The sequence below is a fragment of the Gadus morhua genome, chromosome 19, assembly GCF_902167405.1.
Source record: "Gadus morhua chromosome 19, gadMor3.0, whole genome shotgun sequence".
Taxonomy (NCBI): domain Eukaryota; kingdom Metazoa; phylum Chordata; class Actinopteri; order Gadiformes; family Gadidae; genus Gadus; species Gadus morhua.
In genome coordinates this window covers 18605454-18620453 of record NC_044066.1, presented here as the reverse complement: position 1 = coordinate 18620453, position 15000 = coordinate 18605454, and the positions used below count along the sequence as shown (strand labels likewise).

At 45.9% G+C, this 15000-nt stretch overlaps 1 protein-coding gene across 1 annotated transcript in view; it reads right to left on the bottom strand.

The window, feature by feature from the left end:
- cacna1c (calcium channel, voltage-dependent, L type, alpha 1C subunit) overlaps positions 1–15000 on the bottom strand; it is a gene marked incomplete in the record, with an annotated part of 131843 nt that overhangs the window by 33903 nt on the left and 82940 nt on the right. Inside the window, 12 exon segments of the mRNA XM_030342543.1 lie at positions 879–986; positions 1447–1534; positions 4831–4937; positions 5042–5101; positions 6172–6301; positions 6456–6591; positions 6995–7070; positions 8126–8255; positions 10938–11052; positions 12026–12146; positions 12755–12956; positions 14313–14464. Coding sequence (XP_030198403.1) covers positions 879–986; positions 1447–1534; positions 4831–4937; positions 5042–5101; positions 6172–6301; positions 6456–6591; positions 6995–7070; positions 8126–8255; positions 10938–11052; positions 12026–12146; positions 12755–12956; positions 14313–14464 — 1425 coding nt within the window.

Genomic DNA, 15000 nt, shown 5'->3' with positions numbered 1-15000 from the left:
CGGATATAAAACACACACAGGAGAGGACGTTCAGAACGACGGTTTGTTCATTTTATCGTCGAAGCCGAAACGCATGACTGCACAGTCCCGCTAAGTGTACTTTCACTGATTGCTCGGTTCAGGCGAAGCAACACCATTGAGGACTGTGACTGAGATTAAGCAAACAACTAAATACTAAACCATCCACGAGGTTGTTTCTGTTTCAATCTAAACAACAATTTCTCATGATTTTCTGCGTTTCCGTCTCCATTTCTTTCCGCACATACAGCAGTGGGAACCCGGCCCTCGACGTCCTACGACTCCCCGCTGTCTCACCCCGTCTCCCTCCCCCGTCTCACCCCGTGTCCCTCGCCTGTCTCACCCCGTGTCCCTCGCCTGTCTCACCTCGTGTCCCGTCTCACCCCGTCTCCCTCCCCTGTCTCACCCCGTCTCCCTCCCCTATCTCACCCCGTCTCCCTCCCCTGTCTCCCCCCCCCGTCTCACCTCGTGTCCCTGTCTCACCCCCCCATCTCACCCCGTCTCCCTCCCCTGTCTCCCTCCCCTGTCTCACCCCGTCTCCCTCCCCTATCTCACCCCGTCTCCCTCCCTTGTCTCCCTCCCCTGTCTCACCCCGTCTCCCTCCCCTATCTCACCCCTTCGCCCTCCCCTGTCTCCCTCCCCGGTCTCACCTCGTGTCCCGTCTCACCTCGTGTCCCGTCTCACCCCCCCGTCTCACCCTGTCTCCCTCCCCTGTCTCACCCCGCCTCCCTCCCCTGTCTCACCCCGTGTCCCTCCCCTGTCTCACCCCGTCTCCCTCCCCTGTCTCCCTCCCCTGTCTCACCCCGTCTCCCTCCCCTGTCTCCCCCCCGGTCCCACCCTGTCTCACCCCCCGGTCTCACCTTGAACAGCTGCACTCCTATGCAGGCGAACATGAACTGCAGCAGTGAGGTGACGATGACGATGTTGCCGATGGTCCTGATGGCGACGAAGACGCACTGAACCACGTGCTGGAGGACACACGCAGAGGGGGGACGGGACGTTAGCCTCCGAGGATATGAGGTGGGTGAGTGAGTGGTTAATGAGGTATGCTGACGGTTAAATGTATATACAATGTACATGGGACTTAAGTATTGTGTGTGTGCGTGTGTGCTTGCATGCCTGAGTGCCAGTGTGTGTGTGTGTGTGTGTGTGTGTGCGTGTATGTGTTTGTGTCCTGCGCTGCATACACCTCCTGCAGATCTTTAAAGAAATAAGTGTGTGTGCTTGCCTGCGTGCTAGTGTGTGTGTGTGTGTGCGTGCGTGCGTGCGTGCGTGCGTGCGTGCGTGTGCGCGGGCGCGTGTGTGTGCGTGCGTGTGCGCGCGCGCGTGTGTGTGCGTGTGTGTGTGTGTGTGTGTGTGTGTGTGTGTGTGTGTGTGTGTGTGTGTGTGTGTGTGTGTGTGTGCGTGTGTGTGCGTGTGTCTCCTCACCTTCAGCCCCTTGGCTCTGTTGATGGCTCTCAGGGGTCTCAGAACTCGTAGGACCCTCAGGATCTTCACCACATTGATGGCACTGGATCTGGACACACACACACACGCACACACACACACAGTATTAACCACAACAACACACAAAAAGACACAAACGCACAACCACACACACATAGAAATACACACACATTTCAAGACATCCTGGAGTGGTGTAGGGGGTTGGGGGGAATACACCTGATAATACACAACCCCCAGGAACATTAAGACAGGTGTAAGGTTCAGCCTGGCTGGATAACAAGACAGGGAAGAGACAGTCCTCCTCGAGGACTGTAACGCCGGATCAGTCTCCGGGATGAAACCACCATTACATCATCACAAAGACCTGACGTCATGGTTACGGGACAACATACCCCTGTGAAGGGCTGGCCTGGGCACTCGCGGAGAGAAGGGAAGGTAAGGACATTTAGGGGAAGGAATGGGTGTTTGAAACACAAGACACAAAATATAAAAGGACACACACAGCTAGACTACTTAACGACACAACACAGAGACAAACCTTAAAAAAGTAAATTGGCAATCAAGGAAAAAATCTGCCTTTTTTATTTTTATAAACATATTTTGCCGGTCTAGGCCAAAGCTAGGAAGTGTGACCTTTTAGAAATGAAGTTTTAGCATCAAATATAAAACTAACATTTCAGGGTTATTTGAACAACTGGTGTTTAATGTTGTGTGAATGACTACGTTGACATTTGGTATTTAGAAGTTAACGTTGATACATGGAATCTGTGTTTCCCTAAACAGAACAGCTCCAATAGCCACAAGCTGATTAGACAATTTGTGGCAAGCAGGAGCTCGAGTAACTAACTAGGATATATAGAAATTAAAAATACCAGTAAGATGTTATGTAACAGGGAGGGAACAAACAAAGGTATAGACACGAGATAAAGGAAGCGCTTGTAGATGTCTATCTGTCTTAATTTAGAAGTTTGTTGAATGGGACTGTGTGTGGGATACAACAAATACTGTAAGTACCCTTCTCGAATCAATCATTCAAATCAATCAGTTAAGAATAAATAAACATATTCACCGTCCCTTCCACCCCCTCCATAGACATGAGTTATCAATGTAATTGCAGATCTATAGATTGTTATACTGATGGTCGGATTATTGGAAAGATTATTTGAGATTGATACTTTAGCAATTATCCTACATACGCCCCACATTAACTGGGAGGAATCACATCACGTCAGCTGTGTGGTGGCATTACGATGAGAGTTTAAAGTTGTGTAAGCATTCGTTCACCACGGCCTCCTTCAACCAGATATAAGAGAATGACGATTATTCAGTACCTTGTATTTTAACAGACTGCATCATTTACTGACAACAAGTTTGATTGAAAATACAATTCATTTATACATAAACTTTATTTATTTTGTACAAAACTTGTTTGAAGGTAAAAAGGCAAAATTTCCACTCTTGGAAACCGGCATCTTGTGAAATCTGTTTTCTCTGTGAAATTTGATCGAAACTGATTTATGACTCATAGATCTCAGTCTGTTGTCACCTGTGATGTCTGTGTGAGGAGGAGAACCGTGTGTTCGTTCACTAACAATGCTCCAAACTCTCCCACAAAGACAGAGGAATAGAGAGGTAAAGGCTTTCATCTGCACAGTGGAAGGAAGTGATCAACACGGACTGTAGCGCACACTTACATTGGAGAGTCTAGTCTACCGGGCGTCAGAGATAGAGAGTGTGGTAAAGCGCGTTAAACGTCAGAAATCATAATGTCATGAGCAGCATGTTAGGACATCAGCTTTGGAAGACAAAGATTGTAACAATGATAAACAAAGAAAGAAGGCAACAATAATAAACAGCATGAAACGATGAAAAAAGTATAGGTGCGATCAGACCAAAAATGAAGGCACGGCGCGAATACAAAAAAAACTACGCAAAGACTTGAATAGAGGTTAATTTTCTGCCCGAAATCAGATTGAACAGCAGAATTGAGGAGGAAGTAATTGTTGCAGTTTGCGGACTCCCGGACCTCTTTATTATCTAAATAATATAATATAATATCTATATAATATAATATAATATAACATCAAATATCACGGCCAAAAGTTATGTGCTCCTCCGGATGATATTATGGACCCTAAACAACGACGTTGGGTTCTCTGACGTCACCGTTCTTCCACAACAAGTGAAGACTCGTAGTGGGGGTTATCTCGGCCAGGGCTGAGAATGAACAGGCGGAAAGAAACGTTGGCGTTCACAAGAGAGCCCTTTCTTCTCCGATAACCACCAATACATTTGCGCAAGCGTTTTGAAGTTTGCGCGATCAAACATGTTTGCACGTGTTTAAAATATTTGCTTCGCTTTTGGTGTGAACGCACAGTATGTACGCATGGAGGTTGAGAAGAGGCATGATAAACAGGCAACATGGACGACATCATTCACCATGCCGGTCTCTGAGATCTCGTCCCTTCGCGGCGTGTCATTAAGGCATCAATGAGCTTTGAGCAAAGTACTGGACTGGAGGTTGGAAGAATAAAGGGCTGTGCTACATAGCTCACAAAACTCTGAGACACTGAAAAACAGTTATTTGGATTACTTTCTGATGGTGTTAGAACGTCAAACAAAGCTGCGATCTGATTGGATGCGCTTCGACAGGTCTCAGCGTAAGCCGGGATCAAAGTTCAAATTGTTTGAACTTTGAGTGGCAGGGTGGAAAATACAGATCTGTGGGCTGGCCTCCAACGCCCAACCCCATTGGACGACCTCGGCCACGCCCCCCCTGCACTCTCATGTGTTCAGTGCGTCAGTAGTGTGATCCAGTATCGGAGTTAAAACCAATGTGAGAGATGGATTTCACCTCCATAAAGAAATAATGGTCCATTATCGTCACCTTTATCTTCATCTTCATCACCAAGACCACCAGAACCATCATCATCATCATCATCATCACTATAATCATCATCATCATCACTATAATCATCATCATCATCATCACCATTATCATCATCACTATTATAATTGTCATCGTCATCATCATCATCATCATCATCACTATCATCATCATCATCATCACTATTATCATCGTCTTCGTCATCATCATCACTATTATCATCATCATCCTCATCATCATCATCACTATCATCATCATCATCATCATCACTATTATCATTATCATCATCATCACTATTATCATCTATTATCATCGTCATCATCTTCATCATCATCATCACTATTATCATCGTCACGTCATCATCATCATCATCATCACTATTATCATCGTCACGTCATCATCATCATCATCACTATTATCATCGTCTTCGTCATCATCATCACTATCATCGTGTGCGTGTGCGTAGCAGGTCTACTCACTGTATCCCAGACGATATGAGGGACACACTGACCACCACCAGGTCCAGGATGTTGAAGTAGTTCCTGCAGAAGGAGCCTTTGTGGAGGAAGGCCCCGTAGGCTGTCATCTGCAGAGGTCAAAGGTTATCCATTAAGAGGGGCTGCACAGTAGACGGTGGTTAAAGAAGAGCTCGTCCTTCTGCCGTCTCAGCGGCGACAGGCGGTCTCGTACCTTCAGGAGGATCTCTATGGTGAAGAGGCCGGTGAACACGTGGTCTGCATAGCCCAGGATCTTTAAGCAGAGAACAAAGTGTCACAGCTCAGCACTCACGCTAATTTAGGAAGCTGAAGTTAGCCCAGCTTTAGGTTGACGCAAAAAAATTAAATAAGCCGACCATGAGATTATTCTGAAAGTATAATTTGATAGAGGTTAGAAGTTGAGATAATCGAAAAATGCATTTAATGCATAGTATCCTGCTGGATATGTCTACAATTGTAAATTTCTGCTCGGTTTTTTAATAAAATCCAAGGGCTTTCAAGTACACTGCGCTTTGCCATGATTGCCGTCATGGTTAGAAACAATCCTTTGAGTGGTTGGAAACTGATTAATTAAGTCAAGTGAGGTCAATGAAAGAGGCTCTCACTTTAAGCCTTTACCGTGAAGAGAATGACAGAGTTAAGTATATAAGTACAGTATAACAGCACTGAGCAAAACTGCCATCAGTCACTCTTAGAACCGCTATACATCCAAGTCGGCTCTAATCCAATTAATGCACAATACGCAGCTCAGCTGCACAGCTTCATGTGTGTGTGTTTGTGTGTGTATGTGTATGTCCATATGCATGTGTCCATGACGTGTGTTTGTGTCTGTGCCTTTGCATGCGTGTGTTTGTGCGTGTGTATGCATGTGTGTGTGAAAGTCCATGGTCCCATGTGGGTGTGTGTGTTTGCGTTTGCATGCACGTGTTTTCTGCGCGTGTTTTCTGCGTGTGTATACATGTGTGTGTGCCTGTGTATGTATGCCTGTGCATGTGCATGTGTCCATGTGTGTGTGTGTGTTTGTGTGTGTGTGTATGTGTGTGTGTGTGTGTCTGTGCGTGTGTGCGTGTATGTATGTGTGTGTGCGTGCGTGCGTGCGTGCGTGCGTGTGTCTGTGTGTGTGTGTGTGTGTGTGTGTGTGTGTGTGTGTGTGTGTGTGTGTGTGTGTGTGTGTGTGTGTGTCCGTGTGTGTGTGTCCGTGCGTGTGTGCGTGTATGTATGTGTGTGTGTGCGTGCGTGTATGTGTGCCCGTGTGTTTGTGTGAGTGTGTGTGTCCGTGCGTGCGTGCGTGTGTGCGTGCGCGTGTGTGTGTGTGTGTGTGACCTGGTTCCTGAAGGAGTCGTTCTGCACGGGGTCCTCTGCAGCCAGACTGATGCTGCTCAGCAGGATGAAGAAGAGGATGAGGTTGGTGAACACGTTGTGGTTCACAATCTGGTGGCACAGCAGCCTGAACCTGCGGGGGGGGGGGGATTTCTTAATTATTACACTCGTTTTTGGCAGCTGAAGATGGAGAGAGAGACCGAAAGAGAGAGAGAGAGAGAAGGAGAGAGAGAGAGCGAGAGCGAGAGCGAGAGAGAGAGAGAGAGAGAGGGACTGCGTTTCCCTACTTGTTGGTGTGGCTGAAGACGAAGAAGGCGCGGGCCTCCGGCATGGGGATGGCCTTCTCCTTCAGCTGGACGTCGGACAGGGGCCGCGGCCGAGGGCCAACCGGCATCTCCGGCTCCTCCTCCTCCTCCTCGCCCACTGGGGGGGGGGGGGAGAGATTAGTGGTCGGTCATATAGTAGTCGCCACTTGTACATCTATTAGTGTGTTTTAGCCTTGAGTGATGTGGTCATTGGTTGGTCTAGTGTGTCTCTACCTTTATCTGTGCAGACATTGGTCAGTTTATTGTGTGTTTACCGTTAGTGACGTTGTCATTGGTTGGTCTAGTGTGTCTTTACCTTTAGCGATGTAGTCATTGGTTGGTCTAGTGTGCGTTTACCTTTAGCGATGTAGTCATTGGTGGGTCTAGTGTGTGATCACCTTTAGCTATGCACTCATTGGTGCGTTCAGTGTGTGTTTACCTTTAGTGATGTAGTCATTGGTTGGTCTTGTGTGTGTTCACCTTCAGCTATGTACTCATTGGTGCGTTCGGTGTGTGTTTACCTTTAGTGATGTAGTCATTGGCTGGGTAGGGGTTCTTCCCCTCAGTCTCGTCCCCAACGTAGACGTCCATGTTGATCTGCAACAATGGAGAACACCTCTTTAAAGGTAAACCTACAGAATCACTGCTGAAACCATTCCATTTCGATCTCGCCTAACTTTTCCCAAACATTCAGCTGTTATTATTTACCAAAAAATATTAAACAGGGGAAATCATTTGTAAGATATGAGGGGTTCGCTACTTCTGGCTGAAAACACTTCTCCAGAGTGGTGCTTTTCCGTTGGCTGAGCCCCCCAGCTGGAGAGAGGGTGACGTGCGCTCTGACAATGTTTGACGACGTACGTCCCTCACACCTGCTACTGCTCCACTCCCAAACCCAATGAGTCAATCATTTCAAAACCGTAAAAGAGTTATTTTACCTCCGAGTTCTATTGCTAAGACTTTTACTTAAACTTTAATGTATTCATGCAGTGACTGGCTGAATATTCCGTTCATTGAACTGCTGACATATTGTTCTCCGGGCACCAATGAATACATTCAGAGTGGTAGTGGATGTGTGAGTTTGTCTGTGTCGAAGCCCGGATTGGAATATATTTTAGGTGAGGACGTGTGAAGGTTCCTCAGACTGGTAGAAACTGGCAGTTGGTTTAAAAGTCGAACACTCTAAGTGCATGTTAATACTGAATCACACAACTTAACGCACCTCTGCAACACATTCTGATAGGTAGTGTGTAGATGTATGCGAACGTGAATGTTTGTGTGTGTGTGTGTGTGTGTGTGTGTGTGTGTGTGTGTGTGTGTGTGTGTGTGCGTGCGTGCGTGCGTGCGTGCGTGCGTGCGTGCGTGCGTGCGTGCGTGCGTGTGGGTATGTGAATGTGAATATTAGTGTGTGTGTGTGTGTGTGTGTGTGCGTGTGAATGTGAATATTAGCATGTGTGTGTGTGTGTGTGTGTGTGTGTGTGTGTGTGTGTGTGTGTGTGTGTGTGTGTGTGTATGTGCGTGTGTTTGTGTGTGAGTGTGTGTATGTTAATGTGAATATTAGTGAGTGTGTGTGTGTGTGTGTGTGTGTGTGTGTGTGTGTGTGTGTGTGTGTGTGTGTGTGTGTGTGTGTGTGTGTGTGCGTGTGCGTCTACCTTAGTGGCGGTGTTGGTCTCTCCGTCAGACGTGATGGACTTGAGCTCTATCTTCTCCTTCTTCTTCTCCTTCTTCTCCTCCTTCAGTGGCGGCTTCTCGTTCACTTTGCGCTTCTCTGGGCTCGCCGTCCTGGAGGAGATAAATCGGAGGGAGTGTGTATCCTGCTGGGAACTGCGTATCCCGCCTCGACTACTGCAACTCACTCCTGGCTGGACTTCCTGCCTCTGCGATTAAACCTTTGAAGCGCATCCAGAATGCGGCAGCGCGCCTCGTGTTCAACCTACCGAAGTTCTCCCATGTGACCCCCCTCTTCCGGGACCTCCACTGGCTCCCTGTAGTAGCTCGCATCAAATTTAAGACGATGGTACTGGCATACAAGGCTGTCGATGGAACTGCCCCTGCCTACCTCCAAGCATTGCTAAGGCACACACCCCAGCTCGATCCCTCCGCTCAACTACCTCAGCTGGACGTCTGGCACTGCCATCGCTAAGAGCTAGCAAAGGTCGATCAGCAAAGTCACAACTTTTCTCGGTTTTGGGACCTCAGTGGTGGAACGAGCTCCCTGCCGCTCTCAGGACCGCAGAGTCGCTCACAATCTTCCGAAAAAGACTCAAGACTCACCTCGACACTGCATAGCCACCCTCCCCCTTCTGGCCACCATTGTACACTGTATTGTATTGTTTTGTATTGTGTTTTTAGCCTAGCGATTGTTGTACTTGCACTTGGTTCTATGAACATCCTTTCTGTACCGACAGCGATATATTGATGCACTTCTTGTGACAAATGTACTTATTGTAAGTCGCTTTGGATAAAAGCGTCTGCTAAATGCCCTAAATGTAAATGTAACTATAGCCTACTGTACTTGTCCCGGATCGGACCCAGTACCGCATATACAATCCGTAATGTCTAAGGAGATAGGTGAAGAATAGCCCAGGTCTGTAATTCTCTGACTGTTCAAGGAAAATGTTAGACTACTCTCTCCTATTGCCACTATTAGCTTATTTTTATCCTATTGTTGATAATGTTTGCATTCAATTATGCTGCCACATTTCTATTTGTGTCTGCTTTGGTATATAAATATATATAAATATATATATATATAAATATATATAAATGTGGGCGATAGTGTTTAAATGTGGTCCATAGTGCTTAAATGTGGGCGATAGTGTTTACATGTGGTCGATAGGGTTTACATGTGGTCCATAGTGTTTAAATATGGTCGATAGTGTTTGCATGTGGACTGTGGTCGAGAGTGTTTAAATGTGATCGTTAGTGTTTAATTATGGTCGATAGTGTTTAAATGTTCTTTTCCCTCTCTCCACCTCATCCCTCACTCTCCACCTCACGCTGGTGTGTGGTGAGCGTTCTGGCGCCGATTGGCTGCCGTGCATCACCCAAATGGGTGCTACATACTGGTGGTGGTTAGTGAGGTCCCCCCCCCCCTTCACTGTAGGCGTCTTTGAGTGTCTAGAAAAGCGCTAAATAAATTCAATGAATTATTCATTATTATTATTATAGACATACTTTGTGTCTATTTTTTGTAGTTGTGTCGTCTTTGATTCTCTTCTTTATTCTTCTGCTTTCCTGTGCTGTGGCATGCAAACTCCCCGTCCGGAATCAACAAAGCACATTCTTATCTTACACATATACAAAAACAGACGCGCACTGGGCCTTTTTCACTTGGTCACGAGACGCTATGCGACCCGGTGAGGCTGCCTCCCTCCGTGAAGCTCCTTCACCACGCAGCTACCTAACATCACATGCATCAAGGTTACAGGACGCCTTCTCGCAATGGAGACACAGCTGTTGTGCGGTCATCATTGCGGCCCTCTTGAAGAGAAACATAAACAGTAGCTTGATGTTTGGCAGCCAGTCAGACACGGACGGGCGGGTGAGCCCTGTTGGATCGAAAAGAGACGATAGCGCGAAGGCAAATGGCTGTTCTCCATCACACTTTAGGCTGAAATCAATACCTACCAAGGGGTAGCATTTTATAATTCACACTAGCGGTACGATAACATCCCCTTTCATTGATGAATACATCACAGTGTACTCTATCTTGCTGGAAGTGGAAAGATGGACCCCTAAACACACACAAACACACATACTCAAGTGGCAGCTAACTACAGTAAAGTGAGGTCACTGCAGTTTACTGTAGGATGTATCGGATATCGGCCAGAGCGCTTCAACCAGAGGCCTTTGTAATATGCAAGGCATGTCATCCCTTTTCTGTATCTATTGTACTATTTTCACACCTCACTACACACTTGACCGAAACTACCCCACACTACACCGCAACACACTACACTACACTACACACTACACCACAATACACTAAACTACCCTAAACTACACTGTACCACACTGCACACTAGGGCTTTGACTCCGCACTTCGTTATTCGAATATAATTCGAATATCAAAAAATAAATCAAAATTCAAACAAATATTAGGCAGCCCTTAATATTCGAACCTGTTATGGGCAGGCCAAGAGGGAGAGACGGTGGAGAACCCGACGCAGTCTATTCATGATATTGTAATGACCACGGAAGAGGCAATGAATGAAGTATTGATTAGACAGCGATTTATTAGAAACCTAATAAACCGTTGGAACACGCAAGACCGGTAACCATAGCAACGCGGTAAACAAATGTAATGGTAAAAATATTTTAAATAAATATACGAATATATTCTAATATTAATATTAATAAACAAATGAACTTCGAATATTATTTTTGGGCAAAAGTCAAAGCCCTACTGCACACTAAATGACACATCACAATGGATTACACTACAATGCACCACTGATTTACCTGGCCAGTTTCTTCCTCTCCTTCTCCTCCTCTTCCTCCTTCTGGGCCGAGGTCAGACTCTCGGCGTCCGCCAGGTTGTCGACAGCGATGGCCAAGAAGACGTTCAGCAGGATGTCTGTTCAACGGGGGGGCGGGGTTAAGGAAGAGGTGGACCAATCACCATCATGCCGACTACCAACCATTGGCTGAAACACTAACCTTTGAAATCATCACAAACGCTGCATTAATTTTCCCCTCCACATCAAAATGCAATACTCTAATATTTGGTAACAAATGCATAACAGTGTCCTTGTAATTAGTGTCTGAATGGCCCATGTAGCCAACTGAATACGCAGTGACGATTTGGAAGAGCCTAACTCCAGTCTCACTAATCAGTCTTCAGGGAATTATGGAAAGTCTGATGGCAGTCTAGCTCAAATTGGGGTGAACACAGTGTTCCCTTTGCTTCGCAAGATATTTGTTTCGACCAACCATGTTGCTGTAAGCAGGACCCTGTAAGTGCTTTATTACTATTGACGGCGGACAGAAACTCAGCCAACAGTTGTAAACTGTAGAAAGGTGTCTATATAGGTTTTAAATCAAACGCTGTGTACTCGGTCGCTGTAGGAATACACTGAAAGCCTCGTCCACTCACGCAAATGAGTTTACTTCGGTTTAGGCTCTGTGCTAGCTCCACCAAGAAGTTCTGCTTTAACAGAGTAGGACTGCGCCGTCTAAGATTAGTCCTACCGTCACCCCAGGGGTGGAACTCACTATTAACAACTGTGAAGAAAACATGTGGTCCCCTTACATGTTGTCTTAAATGATTATTACACAGCACCTGTGTATTTACACTTCAAGTGTAATCTAATATTGAATACTGTTATTGACAATGTTTGGTCAAACATCTTCATACGTATGACCTGTTTAAAAAACCTTTAGAACAGATCTTTTTTACATCTACTAAGTGCACATCATTATTTCGCTATTGTTTCCTCGTTATTGACAGCGGTCATCATCAGATGTGTGTGTGTGTGTGTGTGTGTGTGTGTGCGTGTGTGCGTGTGTGCGTGTGTGTGTGTGTGGGTGTCTGTGTCGTGGCAGGATACAGTTTCCGCAGATGAAGAGGATGATGAAGTAGATGCAGACCAGCATCCCGGGGAAGGACGGGCCGCCGTACGCCATGATGCCGTCGTACATCACCAGGTTCCAGTCCTCTCCCGTCAGGATCTGGAGGATCATCAAACACAGGGGACCACTGATCACAACACACTCTGATGGACCATAGCCTGGGCGATGAGGATCTGTGGGGAGCATCCAACCCAGGGGATCACTGATCACAACACTTATTGACCATAACCTGGGTGAGCAGGGGGGACGATCTGTGAGGAACATCCAACCCAGGTGATCACTGATCACAACACACTCCTATTGACCCTAGCCTGGACAAGCAGGGGCTTTTTACTATATCTTAGATCACTACAAAAAATGTAGAAAAAAAAAAAAAACGATAGATGAAAATTAATTTGGGATCCATACACAAAAAAGAAAGATGTAATTGTTTTTGTTCAAATTTAAAATGTTTTGGTTATGGTGAACAAATCAGGTGTTATTCTATAGCTATACAGAGTATCCCGATGGCAAAAATTGCCAAAATAGAACGTCCATGACTCCGCTAGTGTGAGTCCACCAGCGTCCATCTTGGTTGTAAACACTAGCCGGGCGGCGGGGGGGGGGGGGACTCCGCATTCCGTTCCCCTCTGCCAGCCAGCATTCAGTACCAAGACCCCCTCACCCTGGCCCGTGGGCCGACAGACTGAGGTCCTCCCCCAGCGTACCTGGAACACGGTGAGCAGGGACTGGGGGAAGTTGTCGAAGGTGCTGCGGCGCGTGATGTCAAAGTTGAACTTCCCGCCAAACAGCTGCATGCCGAGCAGGGAGAAGATGATGATGAAGAGGAAGAGCAGCAGCAGCAGGGACGCGATGGAGCGGACCGAGTTCAGCAGCGACGCCACCAGGTTGGACAGAGAGTTCCAGTATCTGAGGGGCAAGGGGCGATGAGGATTAGAATACACACAGGGAGGACAATGTCTGTGATGAAGGCGAGTTAAACCACGGCAAGGTCAAGTTCAGGAGTTTTATTGGTCACATACATGTACAAGTAATGCAGTGAAATGAAAAAGTGGCAGTGTGTGCCCTGTTGAATACTTGATCCTGATTGGCCCATAGTGTTCAATGGGTTTGCACATTTACAATGACGGGATGCCTCGGCCTTAACAGTAAATCACTTTGAACACTTCTTCGGTGGTAAGTAGGGATGCACCGAAAAGAAAATTCTTGGCCGAAAGCCGAAACCGAATACCGAATGTGGCTTTTGCTGTTTTTCATTCATTTTGCTTTAATTTTTCACCATTGCATAAATCAAACAATTAAATGTCCTTTCTAAACTTTTTTGTCTTGCTTTTCAATACAAAAAATCAATTACAAATTTGATGCAAAATATTTATTTAATACTGAACGTTTTCTAACATTCCATCAGACCTTATAGCAAGAATTTAAGAACAATGTGACTTTAAATAAATGAGTAAAACATTTTTATTTTTATTTACTTTTTAATCAAAAATAAAAATGTTCAGTGTATTATTTTCGTGGCCGAATATTCGGTGCATCCCTAGTGGTAAGCAATCTCAGCCTTGCCTGAGCCGCGTTACATTGTTCTCCAATAACGGGACGGCCCGTAGTAGCTTATCCCTTACATACTTTATTGATCCCAGATGGGGAATAAAAAAGACAGTGGTAAAATAAAAAAAGATATACAAATTGAAAAAAATTATATCTTGATCCTATTGGTTTGTTCTTTCCCCTACAAAGCCTCTTGGATAATATCGGTCAATGTGCAATGAAAGGTCAGAGAAAGAAAGGTTTTGTGTCTGCCGGCGTATTCTGGGGACTTTAGAGTGACGACGCTCCACCGTGACTTTGATATCTGCTGACTTTGTCACCCACACAACACAAAGGAAAGCTCATCATGCATTACATTTCAGCTTGACTTTCTCCTGACTTAGGCGTGCGTTCAAAAGACTTTGTGTTCAATTATAATGAATGTCCTATAGCTACTGCCCATGCATCCATTCCTTTGGGCAGTGTGTGTGTTTGTGTGTGTGTGTCTGTGTGTGTGGGATTTTATACTGTGCATAAACACATCTAATATAAACAGAGTACACTAATGTTTAAGCCTGTGGGGGCGGCTTGGCGGATATAAAAGTCAAGGTTGCACAAGTATATGCACACGTACACACACACACACACACACACACACCACACACACACACACACACACACACACACACACACACACACACACACACACACGTACACACACACACCGTCAGCTACCTGGTTATCTTAAAGATCCGCAGGAGTCGTACGCAGCGCAGGACGGAAATGCCAAGCGGGGACATGATCTTTGTCTCCACCAGGATGGTCTCCAGGATCCCCCCCCCCACCACAAAGCAGTCAAAGCGGTTGAAGAGAGACACAAAGTAGGCCTGGGAGGAGAAGAGACCGAAACACTCAATGAATATCGATCACACGGTCGATGAAGATGCATTACCTTTTTGAGTAAGCAAGAGAGAAATAGTCTCGGGATATTTGCTTTGAGACGCAGGGGAACAACGTGTCAGAACCGTTCATTGTACTATAATATTTATGGATCACTTGTGTGTAGCTTTTATACCTAAAGCTCCACGGTAGTTTGAGGCTTTACATTCTAAACTGTTATTGCTTTCTAAAAATGGAACTCGGTTCAGTGTTTAGGAGACAGCACAAGGGTTCAAGTGTGAGGGGGATGTCATGTTAGAGGTTTAGAGGTTAGGAATTAGAGGCAGGAGATAGGCATTAAGGGATAGGGATTTGGAGTAATACATGAGATCGAGCTACTGTACGAGGATCAGTGAGGTTATGGTTAGGGTTTAGGAGATAGGAGTTAAGGGTTCAGGGATAGGTGATGGAGCTAGGATTCGAGGCTCAGAGTTAGGTTATGGTTAGGGGTTAGTAGTTAGGAGTTAAGGGTTAGTACTTAGGT